The sequence below is a fragment of the Eucalyptus grandis genome, chromosome 8, assembly GCF_016545825.1.
Source record: "Eucalyptus grandis isolate ANBG69807.140 chromosome 8, ASM1654582v1, whole genome shotgun sequence".
Lineage (NCBI taxonomy): Eukaryota > Viridiplantae > Streptophyta > Magnoliopsida > Myrtales > Myrtaceae > Eucalyptus > Eucalyptus grandis.
The window spans coordinates 49,214,828-49,242,230 of NC_052619.1; the positions used below are offsets into that span (position 1 = coordinate 49,214,828).

The following is a 27,403-nucleotide window of genomic DNA, read 5'->3' on the forward strand; positions in this document are numbered from 1 at the left end:
GGAGAGAGGCGTCAAGTGGTCCCGGACCACTCACGCGACGCCACGTGTATGGAGAGGGGGACAAAGGACCGAAACTGGGCCCACTTCTCTGACGCTCTCTCTCCTCTTTCTCTCTTTTGTCCCCTCCCCATACACGTGGTACCGCGTGAGTGGTCCGGGATCACGCTGACGTGGCGGTCCCGGACCACCCAATATTTTCTCCTCCCCTTTCACGGTGTTCTGAAATGTGGGACCACTTGGCGCCTCTCTCATTTTTTTTGTTTAGGGCCCCTTGACACCATTCTCACCGTCAAGTCAACGATTCAAGTTAACGTACTTTTGAGAAATTTTCATTAAATTTTATCATTAAATAATTACGTCAAATAACACGTAACAATTAATAAATATATCAATTTAACATTTTGCCATCCGTTTATTATAAATATATCAATTTGTGATTTTTTTCTAATATTAATCAAATTTAATCGAAATTAACGGACGATAACTTTGTCGTAAATATATCTATTTAGATTTTAAAATTTGAATTAAATTTTCATAATAAAAAATTAATTTAAAGTAAATTTATCTAATTTGTGATTTTCATGATGTTAACTCTTACCATTTTATTTTATCCCTTGCCTTTTCCATTGGCCACATCCTTTCATTCCCTCGATCTTGTGCATTTCTTCCTCTTCTTCCTCTTCATCTCCGTCTCACTTCTCCGAGTGCTCTCGCTCTCTCTCTACGCCCGTTCCTCAACTGATGTGGTTAAAGCTCTCATTGAATTCGTTCTTTTTTTCGACCAAAAAAGAAATTCGTTCCTTGCAGAACCGTACTCTTCCTCTCGACTGCCAACTGTGGGAATTGAGATTTTACCGAACTGACCTTCACTTATCTTGATTACGTTGGGAAATAGAAATGGTGAATGTCGCCGTGCATATTTCTTCGCCTTTTCCTCCCTTGGGTTGAGCTTGCCTGATTTCTCCACCCTGCGTGGGTCTCCTATGGTCAAATCAGAAACGCTGGGAAAATAGTTTAAATGGTGCTAGGGAGCAGGTCTTGTGGAAGTTATGTTTATCAAGAGATCACGTCGGATCGTGTCAAGCATTCGAAGGATGGATACCATTCATATACCAAATGCCGGTGTGCTGCACACATGCGATCATTACTTAAATGTCTTTCAACATTGGTACACCCATTCAACTATTCATAAGATTGGAGTACTTGGTCGATCGCGTGGTTGCCCCTCTAGTGATGTGAGTCGTAACATGAAGGAAGAGATGCAGCCTTTCCAATTTATTTTTCAGGATGAAGAATCCACCAAAGCAAGGAGGAAAACCTCTCTGATCAATCCATCCCACCTTTGAACAACTAGTAGCTCCGATCAATGATGAGACAGAACCGCGTCGTAGAAGGTCATGTCAGAAAGCGAAAGGAAAAAAGAAGAAACAAACGAGAAAAGAGGGACACCGAAAGGTAAGTGATTTATTGTTTAGGATGAAAAATCCTCTAAAGCAAGGGGGAAAATTTCACTGATCAATCCATCCTATGTTTAGACAGTTAATAGCTCTAATCAATGATGAGACAGAATGCGTCAAGGTCATGTTGGAAAGCAAAAGAAAAAAAGAAAAGAAACAAACGAGAAAAGATGAACACTGAAAGGTAAGTGATTTATTCTTTAGGACAAAGAATCCTCTAAAGCAAGGGGGAAAATTTCACTGATCAATCCATCCTACCTTAGACAGCTAATAGCTCAAATATGAGACAGAACAATGTCATGGAAGGTAGAAGAAACAAATGAGAGAAGAGAGACACTAAAAAGTATAGAGGTGATCGGTTTCGATCAATATGGTTCCACTTAGGAATCGATGACCAAATTAGGAGAATCGATTCCCAAGTTTTGGGGCTAGGAACCAAATGAGACTGATGTAGGACTAAGAACTAGATCGGACCGACTTGGTCCCATGAAATCAATTACTTAGCAAAACAAAAAAAATTAAAAAAATGAAGAAAAATACAAGAATTATTACTCTTTTTAAGTTTTATTGCTATTTAAAAATATATTATTTTTTTAAAAAGTTGGTCCAATCGGTCTGGTTTGGTTCGATGCCTCTTCGGAATCGGGAACTGGACCAATAATCACTGGTTCCATTTTTATGAAATCGAGAACCAAACCGATCCCTCTAAGAATCGGACCAAACCGACCAATCCGAGTGATTCCTGATTTTGACGGTCTGGCATGCTATATTAGGATAGATATTTCTAAAACCAATCAATTTATGAAAAATAATTTTTTTATGAATTAAAAACAATGTGATTAAATCGATGGAAAATGACTTCCTCTTTTGTCAAGATGAAAATCATTTTTTTTTTTTCCTAAAAACTTAAATTTTCATAAATAATTATTTTCAGAAAATATTTACTAAAACAAACGGAGCACTAACGTGGAGACAAAAATACTCCGTCCAACAAGTCAATGCTCGGGATTATCTTCACTTTTATTTAATTTATTTTCCGGTAGACTTCTTTAACTCCACAAAAACTCCCAATTCCTTCCTCGCTCCAAACCCTTGAATTTCCCCCATCGTCACTGCTTCACTCACACGCCTCCATAGCCCTAACCCCAAGCCATCGGTCATTCTCCGCGCCCCAACCTTCTCAAGTGCTAAACGGGGTATACTGGGGTTTTCTATCTAATCGAATTGCCACCAATCAATATAATTAAAAATAAAAAATAAAAAATAAGAAGGGAAAAAGGCTAGGCTGATTGGAAACGTAGATGTAAGTGTTGTGAAAGCGTTGGTCATTTGCAACTCATGGTCTGGCGTTTCGATTATGTGTAATAAGAAGTTATTTTCCACATGATACTCTTTTGGCACCTTAATTTTCAATTAAGTCCTTCGAATGAAAATATCATTAATTTCCTAAATTTATTGAAAAGATTTTGATTTTTTTATCGTAGATGTAATCAGGGAAATTCCTTTATTATATATGCCCTAGTATGACTTCGTATGCCTTATGTGTTTGCTTTATCAAAAATATGGACGAATCTTAATCTGTAAGGTGTATATGTATGTGCAATTGGGTAATGACGTGTAATTAAATGATACATGCTTAGTTTTGAAATTGACGGAGAATGTTATTGTTTGACCTACTTTTTTTTTTTGAACAGATATTGTTTGACCTACTTGGATTGCGGTATATTCGTCCTTTTGGCCATATATGATGATGATTCTGAAAGCTGAAAATATCTTTGAGAAATTAATTATAGTTATTTTCAAAGTTTTTTTGGGAAAATCATGGAATGCGTGGGGTCTCGAATCATGATCCGAGGGACCTTAGCTCCATCGCTTTTAGGGTAGGGCCACCCCTAAGACTGCCACGTGGTAGTCTCATTTGGCCGTTTCTTAATGCTGCCACTGCCCTTTTTCTTTCTAAAAAAATATATTTAGTATTAATTTTTTTTTCCCATATTTGATAGAATTTTGACTGGATATAACTTTTCTGGTGTGATGTCGATTGACAAAATTTTTACTCCCACAAAAATTCTGAAAATGTCATTTGATCCTTGAAAATATGTCAAGATCACAAATATCCATGAATTTGGCTGAACGAACATGGTGATGAGAAATCATGATACTTTCTCCATTAGAAATCTGATCATTGTGATTTTTGCAGCATTGGGAATTTTATAACTTGTACCATCTAGTAGATTTAATTGATTGTGGCAAATCAAAAAAATACTTGACACTTCAAGATATGATTGTGAGTAAAAGAGGTAATACATTTTGCAGTGTCGCAAATTTTTTATTTAGATAAATTCGGTATTGTTGTAGAACTATTACCCCATTGTTCATTTTGGTCTTTGGTCGAACTTTTGATGAAGTAATAATTTCGGTCAGTCTTGGTCAAAGTTTAGGTCAAAATTTCGGTATTTATGATGATAATTAATCTGAACCTGTTGATATTTGATAAAGAAGGACAACATAAACGAAGTGCATCGCGCGGGAACTAAGGAGCCAAAAACAGGATGGTTATCCATCTTTCAGTCGCTTTTGCCTCTTCAGAAATGTGAATATCCCCTGGAAATGTGCAAGATAATTGTTAAGAATGATTCCACACAGACGGCCAGCGCACGAAAGAACCCACCCCGGAAAAAGTGAGCAAACAAGCACCATCCACTTTTCACTTTGTCCCACGGAAAGTTTGACTTTTTTCGTGACCCAAAATCGTGGATGTTTCGGATTCCAGACGTGACGATGAAATTGCTCATAGACCAGCAGACATCATGTACATTTCATATGTCCAGGTGAGACGATTGAGGTTAGTGACCCAGCCAGATGCTGCTGTCTCTAGATCAGCCAAAAGACGTTCAAAAAGAGGATCTGGAATTCACAATTGATTGTATTGGAAAAGGGGAGAATTCACCCAAGCTCGCGATGCTTGCGGGATTAGCTTTCTATTTGTTGCAGATATGAAAACCATGAAGTCCATTTAACTCTTCATATTAGCCCCGAACATATCATCTCAGCAACCTAATACAGCACGTAATAACACAGCGACCAATATATCCATTCAACATATGGGACATCCGATCAAAATGAAACAAGCACATTCGAGATCGATTCGTGACTTTGTAGTCCAAACAAAAGCAAATAAAATAAAAAAGACGAAACTACTAAAAAGATTTTTTTTTTGACAAGCTACTAAAAAGATTACTAGTAACAAACAATCGACTATGAATTTTGCCGAGACAAGAGTGTCTGTTTCAACTTCGGAAATGACAAGAGAGCACAAATATCACTCTCTTATAAATTATATGCCAGATGTTTCTCATTCTTTGCTATAAGAATTGGAATTTTTATGCGGATGAATAAGGGAGTTCTGCTAATGTACCCTCCCCCTTACCAAATATGAACAAGAAATTTTCAACTCTAAATAAGTTCTGAGTCGTATCAAGACTTACGATAATATCTGTAACCATAGGTTTCCTGTACAAGACATGAGGCTGAAAGGCCCAAAAAAAAAAAAAAAACATTGTCCGAAACAATGTCAAGATGAGGATCAAAGTGACAAGATGAGCTCTTCACAGGCAAACATCAGCTCATTCTCGTACCTCTTCAGCACAAACCTCTCTTCAGATGCTATAATGCTGGTGACAACACATTTCTTGTCTGAAAATGGCTTCCTACCTGTCCTTCCAGCTCGATGAAGGTAATCTACAGCACTCCTCGGTAGATCAAAGTTGTAAATATGAGTTGTTTCCAGCAGGTCAATACCTCCGGCTGTGATATCAGTTGCTACAATAAGACAGCCTTCTTTTTGTCTTACTTCCTGTCGTCCAAATACGGAGGAATTAAATATGAAGTTGGACTATACATATTTTCACCAATGGACTGCTTAGGATGTGCTTAGTATACCCATGTTTAGCATGACGAGGAGTATATGCCTATTTTAACTTGAGAAGGTCTACTTTAGGCATTAATAAAGGTTATGAAGAAAGAAAGAAACGGTTTTCCTAAAGAAAACACAGTTGTAGCCAGATAATTTTCTTAAGGGTATATAATCTCTTTGATCCTGATTAGTGCTACCAAACAATAATGGTCTGTTAAGGTTTTGCAGCATCTTTCCTCCTGTCTAAAAAAAATCCAGCATCTCAGGTCCGCAGAGAATAAGGGTAAAATCCATCTCATTCCAAATTTATTATAGGACAAACACAGTTGAAGGGCATATCTTTAATATGCCAAATTTCTACCCTGAGCATTCTCAAAGTGAGGGAAGAAACATCATGATGGAAAAAGTGAAAAGCACTTACTGAGAGCGAAGCTGCTCATGCATTGAAATTCATGTCTTCTTCTAGAAGGAGAATACTAGAGCAGCTTCCATAAGAATTCTTCAAGAATTCAAGTAGAAGAGTTGTTGGTGTTACATTTACAGCCTTTTTTGACTTCTCAGACTAAACGCACAAAAGATAGAATTGGTTAGTGGACCTGCGGACAGTTGTTTACAAAGTGTATTAACGTGATATGTGTGTGCTCGTGAATGCTACAAGCTTCTGTAGAATATATAAATAAAAGCTGCATTCACTTTAATACATTCCAAAACCCTCTCCGTGCAGGAAAACTTTCGGACATTGTAAAAAATTCTTCATATTTGGAAACCAATTTTCATTCAGCAACCAAGAGAAACGTCATCAGAGCATAAACTTCTTTCACTCGTGTAAAGAACTGCATATATGTTTTATTTGATGCCTCTGCATATGAACAGATGACCTTACTGATAAATGCATGAAACTCTCTTCAGTCCATTTATTATATAAAACTGATAGCCCATTAGACATTTTTAGCTAAGACCACTAATCACTGCCACATGAATTGGGGACGGAGCCTGCCATATCATACATCAGTTGATATGTTTCGACACCATTTTTCATTATCCAGATAAAAATCTACTTCTTCCTCTCATGCTTATAACAAGTACAGCACCAAAAAATGTGAATAAACTACGGAAAAGAGATGCAGGATGAACATCAGGCAGTACACCTGCTCGCAAACAAATATAATGCCAGATTCAGGGCTGTCCCACTATAATAAATGTAGCAAGGTCTGATGTCTCCAACTCCTATGACATGTCTGAAACAGATAGAAGCATTAAGCAAGTCAAAAGCCAAGGATCGTCAATTGAGTACATGGACTATGAAGATGAACATTAAATGAGCATATGCATAACTTCTATGAAAGAGTCTGCACATCAAGTCTCGTGTTCAATGTCCTCACCACAAACCTATGATCTAGACATGATGGCATAGGCTGTATTGGATTGACATGAACGTGAACCGCATCACCCTGTAACAGGCAAAGTCATATTAAGATAAAATCAGTGAGTGCATGAGTAAACCCCAACAGAACATTCACAATAATTATAGCTTCATGAAACCAACCTTAGTCCACTTCTGTTGTATACAATCATGTAAAAATCGCTTATGCTGAGGTATGGATGCACTAGCAAAAACAGTTTGACGGTTGTTGCATGATGAGTACGATGTCAACAGCTTCCAGAGAGAGCTGACTTGCTTAGAAGAGTTGAACGTGAAGTCTACCTAGGCAGCATCAAAGTAAGAATGTCAGTTCTTCATCCTACAATATCCAGGAAGAATCATGTCTGTATAAAACAAGATACCAAGGCCCCAGTGGAATAATCGCACATTTTTAATCATACTAACATGGTGATTACAAAGTACCCAATGAAATATACTCACAAAAAAATAGACCAATCAAGGCACTACATGCTAACTGAATATCCTTTCTCAAAAAGGACCCTGCACCAGTCACTCTAATCCCTATAGGCATATAAGAGGCAATAAACGCCCACCTTAAAAATACTCTTAATTCTGAAACCATTAAAAAAAATTGGCCCCACTAGTGAATGCCTTGGGATTTTTCTGGAGAAGTGATCTAGCATCTTAACAAGAATATGGGGTTAATGAATCAGCTTTAAGATGCCAAGCGGGTCTTGCTCCAAAAAGAAGAACTCAACTTATTCCTAATTATTTACCTCATCAATCACTAGAATCTGCACTGTGTTGAGTTCAAAAAACTTGCTTCTCCAGCATCTGGCACAAGCTCCTGATGGTTGCCACTACTATTGCTGGGGGTTCTGCCTAATAATGTTACAAGGAAAAGCCAAGGAGGTCATATTGAAGGTTGACACATGAAATCCATCAACAGCATGCTTTAATTTTAGAGAAGCATCCCAAAGACATAGCTACATTAGGCAATTGATATTTGTTGGCACTTGAATGAACAAGTGTGGGGTTCGGGTGGGCATATAATTGCCAGCTTGTGTTATCATGCTTCTGGTCAGACAGGTCCTCTGTTCTCAGGTTTAAAAACATCAACGAGAAAATTTTAGGCTTTTCCTCTTCTTAGTACATCCATATATAAGATTCATGATCTCAAAAGCAGGAAATTCCACTAAAACTAAAAATCTAGTTACAGGGGTACTTGTAAGAGCGTGGACAGAATAACAAAATAGAGGAGCAAGACAACCACAAATATTCAGTCAAGAAAAGGTAGACAACTAAACAGACTCATGAGCATCAACAAAGAGACAAACTTATTTTGCCCAAAAATGGAAGAATTAATAGAAGCTGTATTTAACTGAGTAAACTAATGCGTGGAAGAACAGTTTTGCATGAGTTGCAGGAAAAACAATTTTGCATCATTATACGTACACAAGCAAATGGATACCGGCATATGATATATAGTCAACAAAAGGAAAAAAGCACATAACACAAAAGCCTTCTATTTTACAGAGCGATTACAAAAATGTCATTGAAGTATATAGGAAGATAGCTCTGCTAATGGTGTTTAGGTCACCCAGGAGAGGGAAGAAAAGTAGTACCAGCTAAGTATTTCGATATTGATTCTCCATAACTTCTCCTACATAAGGAGAATACCAGTCATTTCCTCAGATCAATAAGTAAACTAATTATACGAGGGGTTTTGAGAATTAATGTTTCTATATATATGTTGTAATGACAATTATTTGTAGTTTATCAGCACTAGCTTAACTGCAATTTTATGCTCAGAAAGCACGCCACACACATGTGAACACAGAGAGAGAGAGAGAGAAAGAACCTTTAACCAACTCCTGTGTCTTTTCAATGTACATCCATCTAGAAGAGCCATAACAGTACATGATTTATGTTGCTCCATTTCAAGATTCATTGGCTTTGCAGCCAACAGCCGAGAAACTTTGGCTACCTTGTCATAAATGGATAACAATAAGAAGAAGACGTGACATTATACTCTTAATGTAGCACGACACCATTTTGTGCAAACGTAACAACCACTTTCTGAGTTACAATAGTGAAAGAGAAGCAGAAGACAACAGGGAAAATATCAAATGAAATATCATAATCAGAAACTAACCTGAATTCCAAGTTCTCGGATGGGGACAACTGTTAACGCTTGTACAGAAGACCGTTGGGTGTTCATAACTGAAAATATCCTCAGAAGGTACGTCAGCGTCTTCCCAGAACCTGTCTAGAGGACCAAGAGCATGAGTGCACCGGCCATGTCAATGCAGGATCCTTTTACGTTTTCTTCCCTAGTTGAGTTTATATGCAGAGTCAAAAAGTAATTCCAATTGAGTTGGAAGTCTGAACATTAGCAGGATACATCAACTACACGTGTTGAATGAACTAGGCTTCAATAATATGTTTTTGCAAAATTTATGGTAATTTGATATGAAGAGAGACTTCTCACTAATTTTTCTTTTACTTCAGCTAGTTACAAGCTGATTCACACGGAAATTAGTTTGATTCCGAGTAAAGAATTTGAGAACCGTCCTTCGATTCAGTTCCCAATTCTTGGAAGAATTGGTTTTGAATTGACTTTAACAGCTGATTCTCTAGTTAAACCGATTCAAAACAAATTCTAAAAGTCTCTTAATTGAGAACTTTTACATTATCTAGAGTTAATGAGGTTAAGCATTCTAGCACATAGATGTCAGCACAGTATTTTAAAAAATGAAATAAAATAAAATAAAAAAGGCTGATGCCAGGAATGTAGTTCAGTTCTCAAGTCCAATAACTAGAAACCGGTTTTAATAGAGATAGGTTCAAAGTTCATGATTTTAAACTCAACTACCCCAGCAACGATCACCCTTTTCCACATCTGTACACATTTTCTCCCCCAAGTAATTCAGGAGGTCCATGTTAGTCATCTTTAGTTGATTTCAACCTCTTAGCTATAAATACCCCTCTCACTTTTTCTTTTTTTTATTTATCGCAAGACAGATCTTTTTAAATTGAAGTGGCTTTCTTGAGAACCTGCTCAAGTTTCCTGCCGTTCATAGTGACTAATCAGGTTGTTAATGGGAAAAACATTCATATAATTCACCGTTCAACAGCCTACATCGGAATAAAGCAGCAGGAAACAGCTTCCAATTTCTCTTGCTTGAGGTCCAATTCCCCTAAGTGAAACTCCAAATACGGACCAAAGAAGGAGAACCAGTGAAGTTGGTTCTCACTTCTCAATGGAGTTGCACTTCCATGAAACCGTGCTATAGAATGTTAAGTAAAGTTCAATCCAAAAGTACACCTGAAAAAATATACAGTTCATCAAAAGGTAAAATTGAACGGCTCTAGCTCTTTCCCGGAATCAAGATGTAAGAAAATCACGCCGACCAAGCTAACTCTACCGACATCTTCTATTTGCAGAGTCTGCTTAGGTTCTCTGCCTTCCCACTTGATGATAGCACGGTGGCCCAAGGGTTTGGATGGGGAGGGATCAAAGCTCCGGCGTCATATCCCACCACTGGGTTCCACCTAGGTCCGTTACAAAGGGTTGAGCATTGGGAAGGTGAAACTAGGCTCCACCGGCCATGTCCATGTCCACAACCCCATCAACTCCCTTAAATGCAACACGCAATTTCATCAAACTCGACACTTTCTTATCATCCTTGTGCGACATGCCGGTCACATGGATAACGTCTCTTGGAACTTTACCCATTAAATCAAATAATGGCAGATCTAGGTTTTGACCGAGTCATCTCTTCCAGCACCGGAGGTGCCTGCATGTATAGATTCTTCCCCCTATGCGTGACGCTTGCTTTTGATAGAAGCAGCCTTGGGTGCTCTTCGAGCATATTGATGAACTGATGACATACAAGATGAAAAAAGATGACGAGTAATCAGATAACTGCAAGAACTACCCAAGTGCTTAGAAACATGTGAAGAAGGTTACGGAGAGAGCTATACAGGATAAAAACCTCTAGCTAGCATTCCCGTTAATTTGTAGCAAGTAATAAACAGAGCTTAAGAACAAGAAAGCACCTTTTGTAGGGTCAATGAAATGTCCAACTCAATAAGAACACCAGGACCACAGACAAGGCAATCCTTATCCCTCACGAACTCAGTAACTTTAATGTGAAGTCCTTCCCACCGTTGTATCTGAAATTCAAAAATATTAAATAAACTTGCAGCTCAAAGTTTGCCCACTTAAAAGAACAAAACTGGGATTACTCCGCATTTGCAAGCTAGCAACTAGACAAAGCGTGTAGAACTTGCAAGTTTTCGCTCATAGAGGATGGATACATACAGACAGCACATTAGTAAATTCATCTACTGAAGCACTGATCTTCAGATGTACTGATCAGTAACAAAAGCAGGATATGACACAGGCTGGGAGAGACAAAAGTAAAACTAAGAGATCTCCAAGAAATTAAAAAAAAAAAAAAAAAAAAATTGGCATATTCATACATGTCTAAGAAATAGCAAGTAAACAATTCGGCATCACAAGTTTATGACCGAGATGCGCTCCATTTAAACTCAAGTTTAAAGACTCCAGCACTGAGAACCTTTAATTGAGTTGCAACACGTCACCTGATAATTTACGGAAAGCTTGGAACATAAGCTATGGAGGTCACACTAAGAGGCTTGAGAGCCAATGAGAAAAGAAACACAAAATATAACAGAATCCAAATATTAGCACCCAAATGTTGCACCCACAGCCAAACGCTATGACAGAAGGCTGTTTCTAAAATTACTCGAAACCTACCCCAAGCCAGCAAGTTATTTTAAGAACCCAAGAAAGCTAGCAAGAGAACATTTTTCTAGACATATGTCCAAGAAGCGACGGACACAGATGTTAGAAAACACAAAGAGAGATTCAACATAAGATCTGGAACAGCTGACAAAAGATATTTAACCAAGAACACCTTATACTCAATCAAGAAAGCATGACTGTAAAGAACTAGCAGAGCAATGTAAAATGATTCCAGAGAGACCATAACCAGAGGGTATTTTGAAGAATCAATTTTGATGAAGATTAGAAAGATTGTTAGTGCAGCAACAACAAATAGATTATGCCGGCTGCCCGCTTCAACAGTCACCGTTTAGGCATGTCAAACTATAACATGCGTCTCATCTCCATAAACTAAAAGGCCATATTCAAAGATATGCCCAAGTGTCACACTAGATAGTAAGAGAAGAATACAGGAAGCAAATTGGTTAGCCCTACTTGGTATATTCTCAAAGAATGAAAACACAGTCAGGAATTTAAAACAGCCCAAGATGAAATACAAGAAATCCTTTCAGTCACTTCTAGTATATAATATTAAAGGAACCCTACAAAGTTCTGCAGGGTGAACTTTGCCTAATACTTGAAACAAGAACAAGATGCTATCCACATCCAAGATATGCAGGAAACAAAAAGAATTTCACAATGAAGCACATGAGAACTGTAAAAGGCAAGGTACAACGCACGTTAAGTAGTTGGATAAAGTTTTGCTGCATCCAGTTGCAATCTTCAAGGTTTCCAGAACACAAGCAGCTGATATGATTGCATTAGTTGAAGCTATAGCTTGTATGATATTTTTCACAACACCCTGGATAGAAACAATAAAAATGAGCTCATCTTGAAGTAGTAATCTTAGAATTAATCACATGATAAACAAAGCAAAATGAGTTTACTCGTAATTGTAAAAGTTGACATAAAAAAAAGGACGACAAATCAAGTAGGGTTTACAGCATGACCTGCAGAATTTAATATTCTCTACCATTTGCCAAATAATCAAAGCGTAGAGAACAACTCCAGTATTAGGATGAAGCACAAAATCATGAATCTAACTCACAATACTTAGAAGTTTGTTTTCCCTACTTACAAGAAAAATGCTTCCTTAAGATTTTTAACATAATGACAACAGCAAAGCAGATTGTAAAGCTCAGTAGCATGCAAAAAAGGAAAATCTCTAGGCCGTTAACAACAATAAGAGAACTAATGCACCTGAGTGAGGGAATAAGTCACTCCTGGAATTCCAAATAGCTCTGCTCTTTTGACAGCCTGCAGATCAAGTTTTAAAAAAATGAATAGTCCAAAAAGAAAATTAATGTCTGGAAAAATCACCAAACAATTTGATTGCAACTGTAGTAACCTCAGAATAAACCCACTGCATATGTTCTGGATCATCAGGATCAAATGACTTTCCACTATGGACCTACAGGTGAAAATCCAACACAATGACAAAATAAGATACAGTACTTAAATATAACAGATCACATGATGAACGAATTGGACAGCTTACAAAGTTAGCTCATCATCTCATCCCATTTTATTAGATGTGCATATTCAATACAATGAGCAGCAGTTCTCGGGGTTTCTGCGAGAGTACAGAGAGGAAATTTCACTTGTGGAGGGAAAAGCCAGATGGTACACTCGAAGCATGGGGTGACCCCTGGTTTTATAACTCTTGCATGCCCCTTAAAACCTTCCGTCCCACCATCCACCATGGGTTTCATCGTTTCTTCCCTTGGATTGTCATCAGAATCGTATTCTGTAATGTCATTCGACAACAGTGAAGCTCAATCAGATGGTGAGCTAGGTTGGCAAAAGCTCCTACTTCCAGTACTCATCAGAAAGCATTAATTGCCTAAACTAGCTATTAGTCAGAATGCAGCCACTATTAGATGTTTAAAGATCATTAAGGACCATGTGCAGTAAATTGAAATTAAAGCTGGAATTTTGAGCCAAAGAAGAAGCTTCAATTGACAAGAACAACCAATATGAATATACTTACAACCAATATGTTTCCCTGGATGCTTGGAAGAGCTAACAAATAATTGGAAGGTTGGAATGAATCTTTAATTTCTAAAGCGGGGAAGGAGATATTACTAAAAACAGTAGTGCAGGCTCTTCCTCAATATGAAATGTCAATTTTTCAGATTCCTAATTCCATATGTAGAGCGATTGAAGAGAGAATGGTAGCATTTTGGTGGAAAAGCAGAGAATCTCACTATGGTATTCAGGAAGAGTTGTGATTTCTTGAAGCAAAGGAAAGACAATGGAGGCATGGGATTAGAAGATTTACTTTCTCTTAACGAGGCTTTCTTAGGTAAGCAAGGCTGGAGAGTGAAGCCCCCTCTTTATGGGGTCAAATTTTTAAAGGGATTTACTTCCCAAAAAGGAGTTTTTGGCATGCAAGGGAAGGGCATAGACTCTCCTGGGGCTGGCAAGGCTTACTAGAGGGAAGAGACTCAATCTCAGAATCTTCAATGTGGATAGTGAACAGGAGAAGCAATCAGTATCAAAGAGGACAGATGGTTGAAAATAGGAGTAATTGGAGGGCCAGCGAATGAAAATGACCCACAATAGGTAGAGGAGCTTATAAACCACGAAGAAAGTTCCTGGAATGAACCTCTTCTTCGAAAAGTTTTCAAAGAGGACACTGGAAAGGAAATTCTGGCTATTCCACTCAGAATCACTCTACTCAAGACAAACTGGTGTGGAATAGCAAATTACATAATAAAGAGTGGCTATAACTACATAAGACTTACCGAGGACATCCGTAAAGCTCCAATGGCCTCCTCATCTTTCTCAGCTCCTCGATCTATATAGAATAAGATTAGGAAAATGCAAACAATCCCTAAAATTAAGTTCTTCCTTTGGAATGCATGTCAAAATAGTCTACCCACAATGGAGAACTTACACAAGCGAAAAATGGTAGCGGATCCTCTCTGCTCCCTATGTAGAGACCAGGTGGAATCCACAGAGCATCTCCTTCTCCTTTGTCCTTGGACGCAAGAAATTTGGGCCCAACCATCCCTAAACATTCAGAAAACCCACCTTCTTTGTCGCTTGTAGCAACCATATTTAAAGGTCAACATCGATGGATCCTTCATTGAAAGCTCTATGGAAGGAGCAATCGCCTATATTATCTGAAACTCAGAGGGTACGCTTGTGGATGGCTTCGCAAAACAGATCCATGTCTCCTCTGCCTCCCAGGCGGAATATGTGGCTCTCTCGAAAACATTTAACTTCTTTACTCCCTGGAAGACACAATCCCCTTGAGTAGAGTCAGACAATCTGACTTTAGTTAAAGCTATGTAGAATCAAGACCCTATTCCATGGGATGCACACGCAATCATCTCCCAATGCCTTGATCTGTCATCCAGCTTCTCACATCTGCATATCACCCGTTGCTATCGTGAAGCCAACTCCATTGTGGACTGGGCCGCAAAAGCTCAGCGCCAAAAAACTCTTCCAAGGGACTGGATTTCTTCCCCTCCTCAAATCTTGTTGGATTTACTTTGTAAGGAAGCCCAGTTTTTGGGCCCTGCGTTTTCAACTTGAATTAAAGTTAATCAATTTATGACCTAAAAAAAGAAAAAATTGGCTTAGTAACTGAACAAGCATATCACCAAGTCAATAGGTAATTCACCACCTCTAGTGATTCGCTCTATAATCCGCATGTTCCATGATACCGCATGGTTTATGATAATATGTCCTACACAGATATAAAAATAAGATACTTCCAATAATAGGTGAGAATGTCATATGTCAATAATATATATATATATAAAATCTATCAATCAAATTTAAAAGGTTAGATTTATTTATCATATATAACTATGCCGGGAGAACTTGAGGCAAAGTTGGTGTAAATTTTTGAATGCATTTTGTCCTATTGAATTGGTTAAATGAAAACATAGAAAATGAGGTATAATTTAGTAAATTAAATCAAAATTGGACAGGAACAGGACATCGAGTGCGAATTCGCCATCCGTTCCAAATCCTCCCACGTGATTAGTATAGTGAGTCTTTCATCAATCAGGCTTCAATATCCCGAATAGAGCACAGTCTCAAATGCACATACCTAGATTCTAGCGACCTTGCTCTTCACACCAGAAACATCATCAAATCTGGTTCAACAACGTCTATCATTCTGATAGCAAAATCAACCACAGTAAGATTTCAACCTCGGGAAACTGTGACTCCGAGACATCCGACGGCAGCAGATATATCAAATCCAAACCAACTCCAACCGCAGCTTCCCAAAGTAGAAACCTCTGAACTTCTTTATTGACCAGACAAAGTTTAGCAGGCAAATATCGAATGGCTTCCATTTAAGCACGAAGAACCAAACCGGAAAATCACAGACAACTCACTTCAAATAAAGATTCCAACAAAGCTCCATGCAGGTGCCATTTATGGTGGCAAATTGAAATACAATTGCAAATTATTGGGCACTATATCAATCTGATTGGCAAGACATTCAGTATTGCAGAAATTTTTTATGTTCACAAACAGTTTCAGCTCTGCAAAGCTTTCTATAGAAGGTGATAAGGGCAATATGGGATAACAACATGTGGAAATCCTTACCGTTCCACGGATGTATCATTAGCAACATCGAGCTTCCTTCTAGAATTTCCTTTCGAAAGCTCTTTCGGGCATCTCGGCATTTACACCACAACCAGATGGATGATAATCAAATCCTATCAGTGAATCAAATCAAATCGATCTAGCAATTAACATCAGCGAACTGCTAATATTACACCAAAGTTCACAGATCTTTCTTTGTAAAACTCAATATTAATTTCCCTTCTTAACTCATTCGATCCAACTAATATGCATCATAGTGAATTCAACTTAAGTCGCTTGATTTTGTGGTAGATTGTATAATTCTTTTCATTTCATCATGTGCTATTCATATATCAGAATGAATGCAAGATAGTTTTCAAACGGCATACAAGATAAAGGAAAGTTTCTTCAAGAAACTTTGGGCAATGCTTCCTGTGTTTTTTCTTGTCTCCAAGTAAATGCACAAATAAGAGATTATGCATAGTATAAGGGATTATTATACAGTGCAATCGATTATTTCAAAAGACATTCTCGTTCATGTCTGCTATATTGATTATTTGCTTGACTCAAAAGTTCCGGTAATGGACAAATGACTTTCTAACTATCCAAATATTAAGAAGTATTCTTCGTACTAATCTATTGATTATCTTGGACTTTTAGTTATACCACGGATTGAAAACAGACGAACATGGATTTTATAATTAGCAAAATATAAGTTGCAATTTTCTCGATTGCTCCCAACATTTCACAATAGTTTTGCTTCTGGCCTGTTTGCTAGTTTATTCACAACCAACCCGCTAGGAGAAGAGTCAATTCTAGCATTTAATGTTTCGTCACCGATACGATTACGTTAATAAGCTAATGTGGACATTCTGCCAGATAAAATGTGGGAAACACAATGGCTTGACAAATTTATCCCAAGTTATACCTTAGAATCCTAAATTCACGCTTAACCGTACCTTAGAAATATGCAGTCATAAACTGTATGAAGAACGCAGAGCAAACTAAGACCTCACATCAGATGATTGAAAACAATGATGCACGTAGAAGGCCTTTCGACCATTTCCATGAACCTCGCCCCTGGATTGCTTGAATCAAAACAAGAAAACAATAACACTGTCAACGAGGAAATACTAATGAAAAGTTGATAAAAGTCAAAAGAAGTTGCAATCAGCAAATACAAATGAAAATTGGATGACAGATCTCCAAAGGAAAAAGGTAGCTTAACTGCTTCATGTACCCTCTTTAGGAAATGCAGATCGTCCCAACTGTCTCCACACCTATTATCGACTTCCTAGCTTCTCCGACTAGCATCGCTCCTAGCTTTAGCTCGTAATTTTGATAAAGCCGCCCTCTAGATAATTCTGGTATTGTCTTGAGAGACTTGCATCCAGAAATGTCCAATTCCACAAGTTGCTGCAATTTCTCGAGCCCTTGAAGCTCAGTCAGTTTCACACAATCTTGCACAATCAGACTGACCAAGTTGGTACATGATGAAAAATCAGGTAAGATTTCAATCGACCAACATTTCAAGATAACAATAAATCGTAGGGATGTCAACTTCTCAAGTCCTGGGATCTCCCGAAGTTCATCACAATATAACAGTGACAAACACTGTAAATTATGAAAATTTGACAAGTTTGGTAATTTTGCTAAGAACTTGCAATTGCATATAGATAAAGTCTTGCAGGATGTGAGTCTCTCTAGGTTCTGAATATCATGAAGCTTGTCACAATTCCTAATTTCCAAACTTTGTAAGGTGTCAAAGCAACATAAATTCGGTAACCTTACAAGGGAAGTGCACACATAGATTCGCAGGTCTTCCAAGAACTCCAATTTATCGAGGCCTTGAATTTCGACTAAGTTTTTGCACTCGTGAACATATAATATCTTCAAACCCTCAGATTTTGAAAGGTCCAGCTGTTCAATTGCATAGCAAAAACGGATATCTATCTCTCTCAAGAACTTCAAACCCTCAGATTTTGCAAGGTCCAGCCGTTTAATTGCATTGCATGAAAAGATTTTTATCTCTTCCAAACCCTTAGAGTTTGAAAGGTCCAGCTGTTCAATTGCATTGCACTCAACGATTATTATCTCTCTCAAGAACTTCAACTTATTGAGGCCTTGAATTTCAACTAAGTTTTCACAATATTCAAGATGTAAAGTCCTCAGACCATTGGATTTTGAAAGGTCCAACCTTTCAATCGAAACCAACGAGATATGAAGGGAATCCAAGAGCATCATCCTATCGAGGCCTTGAATTCTGCAACCATCACGACTTCGCTTTTCACTTGAATGTGCGCTACAAAATTCCACGTTTTTCAACATCGTTAACCTATCAAGTCTTTCACTTTTACGTAACGGATCTTTAGTTCTATAACATATTATCTTCAAACCCTTTGGAACGTCCAGCTTTTCAATTTTGCACGCATCAATACGTAGATTTTCCAAGAACTTCAGCCTATTGAGACCTTGAATTTCAACTAAGTTTTCACAATCAATATATAAGATTTTTATACCCTCAAACTTTGTGAGGTCTAGCCTTTCAATTGAAGGGCAAAGATTGATCTTTAATTCTTCCAAGAACTCCAACCGATTGAGGCTTTGAATCTCAACTATGTTTTGGCAATCCTCAACGCGCATTATCTTCAAATTCTTAGATTTTGGAAGATCCAACCTTTCAATTGAATGACACATTCTGATGATCAAGCTTTCCAAATATATCAATTTGTCAAGACCTCGAACTTCATGCATCTTGCAATCCTCCATATATAATGTCCTTAAGGGGTTCAATTGTGAAATGTCCATTATTTCCCTAAAGCTGACGTTTGAAGCTTTTAAATCTTGGAGCTTTCTCATCCTAAAAATACCATCAGTTAATTGTAACTCGTCAGGGGTGCCGATATGCAGAATTTCTAGATTTTGTAAAGCTCCTATGCTATCAGGAGCACCTTGAGTCTACGACACGCCTCCAACTTCAAGCGTACCAGGTTCTTCAAGTCTCCGATAGAAGAGTTAATTTGCTTTAAGTTCTCACAATTACAGAGTATCAGAACCTCTAAATTCTTAAAAGCTGAGAGGAATACCGTGCTTCTTAAGGAATGACAACCTGTAAGGTCAAGAAATTTTAACTTCTCTGCCATCTGGAAACATAACAATAAAAATCGAGGGTTAGCCTAGAGCAATTATGATTCCAAAGAATGCAGAAAAAGAAAACTTGTTCTTCAATCTTACCATGGAACTCCATCCTTGCCATTCATCTGAGATCGTGCTCCAAGACAAATCGAGTACGACTAATTCCGTTAGGCGAAAATTGTTTGCTTCAAAAGTCGATGGACAATGCCACCATCGAAGCCATTTTAACTCCCCCATTGAATTCTCAAAATCTCCTCTGAGACATGCCCCACTCACATCAAGGAACCTTAGACCTGTTAACTTCTTGAAGTGCTCAGCTTCAAAATTCTCGAATGGCTCATCAAAGTGGGAATGGTGAAAATTGTCAAAATAAATGGCCTTAATCTTTTCTGTTCCCTGTAAGTAATCATCAATGTTCGTTAATCCTATTTATATCCAACAAAACTAATCTAATATTATTTGTTCATATTGCTATAACATGCATAGACGTTCTTAAGAGACTAGCAAAGTATCAACATATTTGAATGGCCATACATACTTGGATCTTAAAAAGAATTTTGATGTTCTCTTTTTATGGTTTTGTTTTATTTTGTATAATAGTTTGTATAGTATTACTCTTTAGTATAATGGAAAGGGCAAAACTTTACAACTTGCAAATCATCTTCTTTCCGCTAATGTCCCTGCATTACTATATTAGTTAGGAGTTAGGACGTACATTCAATGCACAGGATTTCACATTATGAAGTCCTTTTCTTTTTCCGCTTCTTCTTATGTATAAATTTCATATATGTTACTTGAGTGTGCTACTTACCCCATTAATAAAAACTAACATATACTCACTGTTGTTTTTCCCATTGGAGTAATGTATAATTATAAGTAACTGAACTTGTGATGGTAGTTATACTAATATCCTCTGTAATTTATTTTATTATTACTAATAACTAAAATATCATCAATCAATTAATTTCTAATTATAAGTATTATATCCTCTATAACATTGTTTTAGCATAAATTATGACTTAATTATAGATTACAATATGATTTATTCTAAAAAAATCATAACTATAGATGATTGAAATATTTAAATATAATAATCATAGATCTAATAACTTTGGTCTATTCCAACATAATTAGTTATTAAATATGCTAAGTCATCGCTGAAATATGAAAATCGAAGCTATTCTTAGCTACATGGAATAGCTTTTCCTTGGCCCCCTAGAAAAAATAGTCCTGATTTTGAGAGAATAAAAATGCCTAATCTATTTTTGAATCAAACGAAAGAATAACCGCTTCATCAGAACAAACTATAAACAGAATAGCTATTCTTGCGAACCATTGTAGCAAGCTTTCATCAAGAAAAATCACTAAAGCATACGAAGTGGAGAAGTAATTTAGAAAATTCAGGGATTTCCACAAGTCAATTTATTCGAACAAGAAAATTTCCTATTGTACTTCACATTGTTGTACAAGATTTCATGGATACTTAAAGGAGAATGACGTAACTAGTGGAGAAGGAAATAGATTTCAACACCTTAAAGGAATCCAAGTTGAGAATAATTATTAAAAAAAAAGGAAGCAACCTCCAAAAGAAGTAATCATACTCAGATTAGTCATTTCCCTCGTAAACTTCCCTTAAAATATCAAGAAATCCTATCTGTCACCAAGAATTCTTTGTTTTCAAGTGTGTAACTTTTTCACTTTCAAGAATCGGTCCATAGATTTGGAGTGTACTTACAGCCAAATCCCAAAAATAAGCCTAACTTTTTGTACTTGGGACAAATGCAGCACAATCTTTGAATCGTACCAGAAAAATGCCTAACCTTTTACATCTAGAGCAAACATTACATAACCTTTCAAACTTATTAATAATTAAAAAAAAACCAATCATCTATCCGTGGAACAAAGCTAACACCCCTTACAATTGTCGTCCATTGTCATCGTTAAATCACCACAAATACGCTACATGGTTCACTATGCCGACATACACGGCGAACCATATCAACAAACACAAAAAACTAGGTTGTTTTCCTATTTTTAATAACCTTTGTACCAAATTTTTAGCATTTTGAAATATAAAAATCTATTTATGATCATGATTATTGCGGTTTACTGTGTATGTTCGCACATTGAGTTGTGTAGAATAATGCGTGGCGATTTAAAGTGAGAATAAGTAGAATTTGTAAAGGGTGTCAATTTTGTCCACTGAATGAAAAGTTGTAATATTTTCCGCCCATATGCAAAAGGCTAGGCTTCTTTTTACGCTCTTTTAAACTTTGTGTTATTTTTCTCTCAGTCGCAACACTTTGAATTTTTATTTATTTGGTCGTATACTCAATAATACCCATGGAGTGAGTTAAAAATGTGTTTCAATTATGCTTTATATGTCATTTGTTTCTTGTTTATGTAAGTTGTATTGTCTACGCTTCTCACTTTGCATGGGTTTTATCAAAGTCGATCGTATTTTTAGATAATATAAATGAAAGTAACTTTAGGTATTTTGATTAATTGTAGGAATAAACTTAAAAGATCTTATATCAGTTTTACCAAAGGCACTTTGATTTCGACTTATGATGGTAACTTGAATTGAACGGAGTGGAAGTATATCCTGCAAACATATTGAAATAATGCCGTAAAAGATGCACCTTTTTAGTTTTGAAATTTAATTTTACTAGTTTATTTAGATATAAAGTATACAAGATCTTCATTTTTATTTTGGTTAGTTTAGCTTATTTGTGATATAATTTGAAAAATAAAAATAAATAAAGGTTTTGAATTTGTTAATAGATGAATTGGCTATTGATATTATACAAGTTTGCACATTGAGAATGCAAATGGGAGCTAGTATTTTGAGCAACAACTTGAGTCAAACCATACAATGGATTATAAGTAGTAGAGTCAAAATCACATCAGTTACACAAATCCCGCCATGTTCACTCCTATTATACTAATTTGACAAAATTTTAAATAAGGACTTGAAGTGGAGTGTTTCTGCAAAAGAGGACCTAAAATGGACGTTGTCTCAAACAAGGGTGTCAAGTGATGAATTTAGTGTCAAATAAGGGCCTCGGCATGGATTTTACTTTGTGTTACAAAACGCCCAACGTGGTTGTGATTATGCTTTATGGTGGCAGACAGGTTGTCCAAGATGACAGGTTTCATCCTTACGAGGATACATCATCTGCGTCATATTGGCTTAGATTTTTCTGGCTTGAACAAGAGATATTTATATGACTCTAGGAAATCTAATTCAGAGCATTTGTGGAGACAAGTTGAAACAACGGAAATTTTGCATTGCCTCATATCAGGATTTTGCATCCCATAATGCGGTTCACTCAGCTATAAAGAAGTCACAATTCTATGCCGTTTACAGGAAGCTCCCAGGCGCACAGTGACTTTGCGATATATGCTTCCACCCTTTCCCTCTAGAAGCTCCCAAAACAAGCCCTTATCAACATCACCATAGCCATAGTCAAACACCCACATCCACCCATTCCCTCTAAAGCCCTTTGACATGCACAAATTTAAGCTCTACACCTACTAAAGACTCCCTCTTGCAATTTAAGGCCTCGAAAAAGATCTGCAGACGTTGAGTCTTCCAAGTTCTCTTCTTCCTCAGTCACGACCAAGCAAGGTGAGGGAAATCAAGAAAAGGCGAAGCGAAGCAAGAAGACAAAGGGCGATTGTGGAGTGAAGGTGAAGAAATTGGCCAGAGAATGGGAGGATGGTGGTGGGTAAGCTAGGGCAGTGGAGAAGGAGAGGAGTTAGGTTAAGGTGCCACGAGATAGAATTGACATTGTCAAGATCTCGTCTCTATTGGTGGAGGAGGAGTTGACGAAGTGCCATGAAGAGGCTGTTGATTGTGACAGAAGGAATTCAACGTCTTAAGTGGTGGAGAGCGGTATGATTTTCACAGCCAGAGCGAAGGAGGCTCGAGAAAGATGAAGTACAAAAAAGAAAGATAAGAAAACAAGAGAAAGAAGAAAGAAAAAGAAAAATAATGAAAAATGTTTTTTGGATGAGAATGCCTCAAAACGTGGATAAGATTTGGCTAGTTGGTGAGATTAGGCCCTTATTCGAAACTAAATTGACCACTTGAGACCTTTCTTTGAGATGACGTCCACTTCATACGATCTTGTAAGAAAACAACTCCACTTCAAAACCTTATATAAAATTTTTCCTACTAATTTGAATTCTATGATTTATATATCCTAGTTACTAATTAGTTAAGGTTTACGGTGACATAATCAAGTTATTTATTACATGTGTGAAGGACAAAACTGAATTAGGATGTGTTTGTTCCACGAAACTCAAAATTTGAAAAATATTTTCCAAAAAACGACTGCCTATGCAGTTTTCAAAAATAAACTAGTGAAAAATATCTTCATTATTCACAAAAATAATTTTCATTAATTGTTTCTGATAATGAAATAACCAATAATTTTCTAAAAAATTTTACTCAATCATTTGTCAAAAGATATTTTCCAAATCTTTCAATATGGAGCACCTTTATTGGTTATCTAATAAATTGTTAAGTACCTCATTCTAGGAGATATATTCGTAATGTACACTTATTTAACAAAAATCTAAGGTAAGTTGCACTACTTTTCAAGAGCGAGAAATCTCCTAGTTTCTAATCACTAATCACGTTAATAAAAGGACATGAGGGTAATAATATTAGAACGCTCTCTACTCACTAGAGCAAAGCATTAAAGTAAAGGACCAGCATCACTTAGACAAGAGAACATGAATTAAGGGAGCAAAAAAAGAGAAACCATTACCTTATTTTCCTTTAGCACTTTCAGGATTTCCTCGGAGTCCCACAACCTGCTACGGTACTCAGGCTTTTCTAGATTCTCCTCGCGAACGATTTCCCTACCAAGATCTCTCAACTGGTCATGCATTCTGAGCTTATGATCATCTCCAATTTTTATTAATGACATAGACCTCAACATTTCAATTCCCTCCTCTGGGAAAAACCCGCATGCATCCCACATGTAGGATGCAGTTCTTCCATCGGACCCAATTAAAAAACAGGCGATATCCAAAAATATTTCTTTTTGTCTGAGTTCTAACGCATCATAACTTATCTTTAACTTTTCTTGCACATCCTCATGAGGGACTTCTCTTAACCTTTCTATCGTAGCTCTCCATAGTGTTGGCTCTCTTCCGCACAAAAATGAGCCTAAAACCTCAAGAGACAATGGTAGGCCCCCGGTCGTTGATACAACATCATGAGCAAGGTCCATGAATTCACTTGGAGGAGAGTCTTTTCGAAACGCATGTCTACTGAACAGGATCAAAGATTGCTTCTCATCCAATTCCTCAAGTTTATGGTAGCAGTCCACCCTTGCACTTTCAAGAATACTCCTGTCTCTTGAGGTAATAAGGATCCTACTTCCTGAATAAAACCAATTATGATTTCCAGCCAAAGCCTTCAACTGATCATCATCATCTACATCATCAAGAAGAATGAGTACTTTCTTTGTTTTGCACTTGGATGAGAGGATCCTAGTCCCTTTATGCTTATTATGAACTTGTTTTTCTTTTCCCAATATATCAAAGATTAGCTTCTCTTGCAAGGACTCAAGGCCCTTATAGTTACATGATTCCCTAATATCAGGAATGAAGCTACGGTAGTAAAATTGATCAGAGAGCTTGTTGAAGATAATGTTAGCAAGAGTCGTCTTACCAATGCCTCCCATTCCATAGATGCCAATAAATAGGGTGACATTAGAATTATCAGCTACTTCTTTCATAACCTTCTCCACATGATTATCAGTTCCCACCAAATTCTCAGGAATAAGCAAATCAAAATCTTTCTTCAGCTCCCTCAATACTTTTTTGACAATCGTATTCACTAATTCTGCTTCATTCCTGTCAAAGGCGATAAGAGTTCAAGTACGTGGCGACAACAATTTTATATTGTTTATATATTGAGAACATAATAACAAAAATATCCAAGAATTGTTTTTGCCACCTCCATATATTGTCTTAATGCTAAGATTAAAGTGGGAGAGCTTGTAGTTGCTTCACATGGCTATTCCATTATCATTCTAAGACAATTTATTTAGCAGGAAGAAACTTGAGGTACCGCTAATGAATCTTAAATTATTATATAGTATCAATTTGAATAAAATTTTAAAATTTTTGTTTATTTAAAATCTTAAAGATGACATGGATGTGACTTTGAAAACTTTCTAGAGCATTTGAAATAAGCAAAAATACAACAAGCTAACTTGGCATGAGAGTTCAGCCATCGATCAATAAATAGGTAATAACTTTTGATACAAGAGGAAGTTAGTTCCTGTAATACCGAGCCAGAAAGTCATTCAGAGTGCAATATTGCGAACCACCTAAATAAAAAAAGAGGAGATTTCTCCTTATATGCGCATGCTTGCAAGTTTCTACACATGCTGTGAATTTGAAATCTTTCAAAATTCATGTTCTTATCGATCTTTTTTGTGTCAAGGGATAACAGAAGGTTGTACTTTACTTTCCTTTTGAGTATCTTTCTTCTATGATCTTAATTAATCCGATGTTGATTTTAGTGGAAGTAGAAGAATGATTTTTTCAAGAATAATTTTTCCTTAAAATAAGAAGAATGCTTCGATTTATGCAGGTGTATGAGATAATAATGTGTTGAAGATAAGAAAATGCATTGGAAAGACATGTAAACAAACAAATAATAAAGATAATATATTTTTCTTTTTTATATTTACCATCATATGAAATATTTCTTTTGGTAAAAATGATTATAAAAGCAACTCATTACCGACGTTATAATTTAATAAATGTACCTTGGGAAGATGATGAATAATGGCTTTGGCCATCAACATGCACGGTATATGTTGTATTAGCTTTAAATGGGAACCACATATAAGTCGAAATATTAGTCTCAAATAAATATGCAACTGGAAAAGTATGTAATCAAGGCTAATTTTACTTATAATTTAAACATGAAAAAGGAAATGGTACAGTGTTACAAGGCATCTGGATATGGGTGAAAATTCACCTAAAAAGCTTATATATAATTCAAGCGAATGAGATCATTAATTAGAATTTATAATTAGGTGGGTCATTATCGTTAAAGTAATTCCTAAAAATGATAACTTATAAAACTCATGCATTGCAGGATCTCAACCCTTTTATTAAAAAACAATAAAAAGGAAAAGGAAGAAAAGAAAGCAGGTAGGAATCAGAACAACAGTAAACCCCCACACAAATTAAAAGAAAGTAAAGAAAGTGTTTGGTGAAAAATGAAGTACCCATCGGCTTCCCATCCTTTCAATTTACCGACTGCAGTGAGTGCTTGCTCATATTTCTCCAAAGTCGTTGGGTTGAAAGGCTTCTCCCGCTTAAGAAATGCACCTCCGAAACTTCCGCTCTGATGCCGCACGTCCCTTGGATTCACTTTGTAGAATATAGGCAACACTATATGCCCCATCTCATTATTCTTGCACTCCATTATTTGAACCAGTTCATCGAGACACCATTTGCTCTCACAATAATTCACGGAGAGAATGGGGATCAAGATCTTACTGTTCTTGATGGCTTCCAAGAGATCTGGGCCGATCTCCTTGCCTTGGCGGAGCTTGTTATCGTCCAAGAAAACATCAATTCCGGCAGCGACCAGCCTGTCGTAAAGGTGACTGGTGAAACCATTTCGAGTATCTTCACCTCTAAAGTTCAAGAACACCTCGTAATGGTCTCCAGTCGGCGCGGTCGACGAACTCCACCGGAGAGGCCGAGATGCGCCGGCATCAGCATCTTCTGCATTTCTTCGTGCATTGGCTCTTTTCCTGTTGAGCAAATTGAAAGCGAGCACGGAAAGGAGGATCGGTGCCACGAGCACGGCGAAAGAGTGCCCAAAAATGGGAGGATGCATTTCTTCGTTGCTCTGACTCTGCCCTTTGTTTTTCCTTGTCCAAGGCCGACGGAGAAGAAAACCAGAATGCTTCTCGAGGAAATACAGAAGAAGGGTTTACGGTTCAGACACGCTCTTCCATAATGTCCTTTTATCATCCTTGGGGCCCTTGCCATCGTAGCCACAGTGAGGAGAGTCAGATGTGGGGCCCCTTTGGTGCCCCGTCTTCCTTCTTTTGTTTGTTTTCTCTTTTTTCTTTGACTTTCCGACACGCCCTTTCACG

At 37.1% G+C, this 27,403-nt stretch overlaps 3 protein-coding genes and 1 pseudogene across 5 annotated transcripts in view; all 4 read right to left on the reverse strand.

Annotated features, from left to right (window-relative positions):
- The window catches only part of LOC120287656 (putative adenylate cyclase regulatory protein), a 32,499-nt gene extending 13,441 nt beyond the window's left edge, over positions 1-19,058 (reverse strand). Inside the window, exons 1-2 of one of the 3 annotated variants that reach the window (XM_039300767.1) lie at positions 17,362-19,058; positions 17,138-17,209 (exon numbers count right to left, since the gene is read on the reverse strand). In XM_039300767.1, coding sequence (XP_039156701.1) covers positions 17,367-18,980 — 1,614 coding nt within the window. In that variant the 5' untranslated portion in view covers positions 18,981-19,058 and the 3' untranslated portion in view covers positions 17,138-17,209; positions 17,362-17,366. Of the gene's footprint in view, positions 1-17,137; positions 17,210-17,349 lie in introns of all 3 variants that reach the window. The other 2 variants (XM_039300766.1, XM_039300765.1) reach the window with 2 other exon arrangements.
- Positions 1-27,141, reverse strand: part of LOC104417391 (disease resistance protein RUN1-like) — a 37,043-nt gene extending 9,902 nt beyond the window's left edge. The window contains exons 1-2 of the mRNA XM_039301028.1: positions 26,522-27,141; positions 24,035-25,130 (exon numbers count right to left, since the gene is read on the reverse strand). Coding sequence (XP_039156962.1) covers positions 24,035-25,130; positions 26,522-27,141 — 1,716 coding nt within the window. The remainder of the gene's footprint in view (positions 1-24,034; positions 25,131-26,521) is intronic.
- Positions 1-27,403, reverse strand: part of LOC104414873 (DEAD-box ATP-dependent RNA helicase 58, chloroplastic) — an 83,258-nt gene that overhangs the window by 34,656 nt on the left and 21,199 nt on the right. The window lies entirely within an intron of this gene.
- Positions 10,033-15,096, reverse strand: LOC120287657 (annotated as a pseudogene).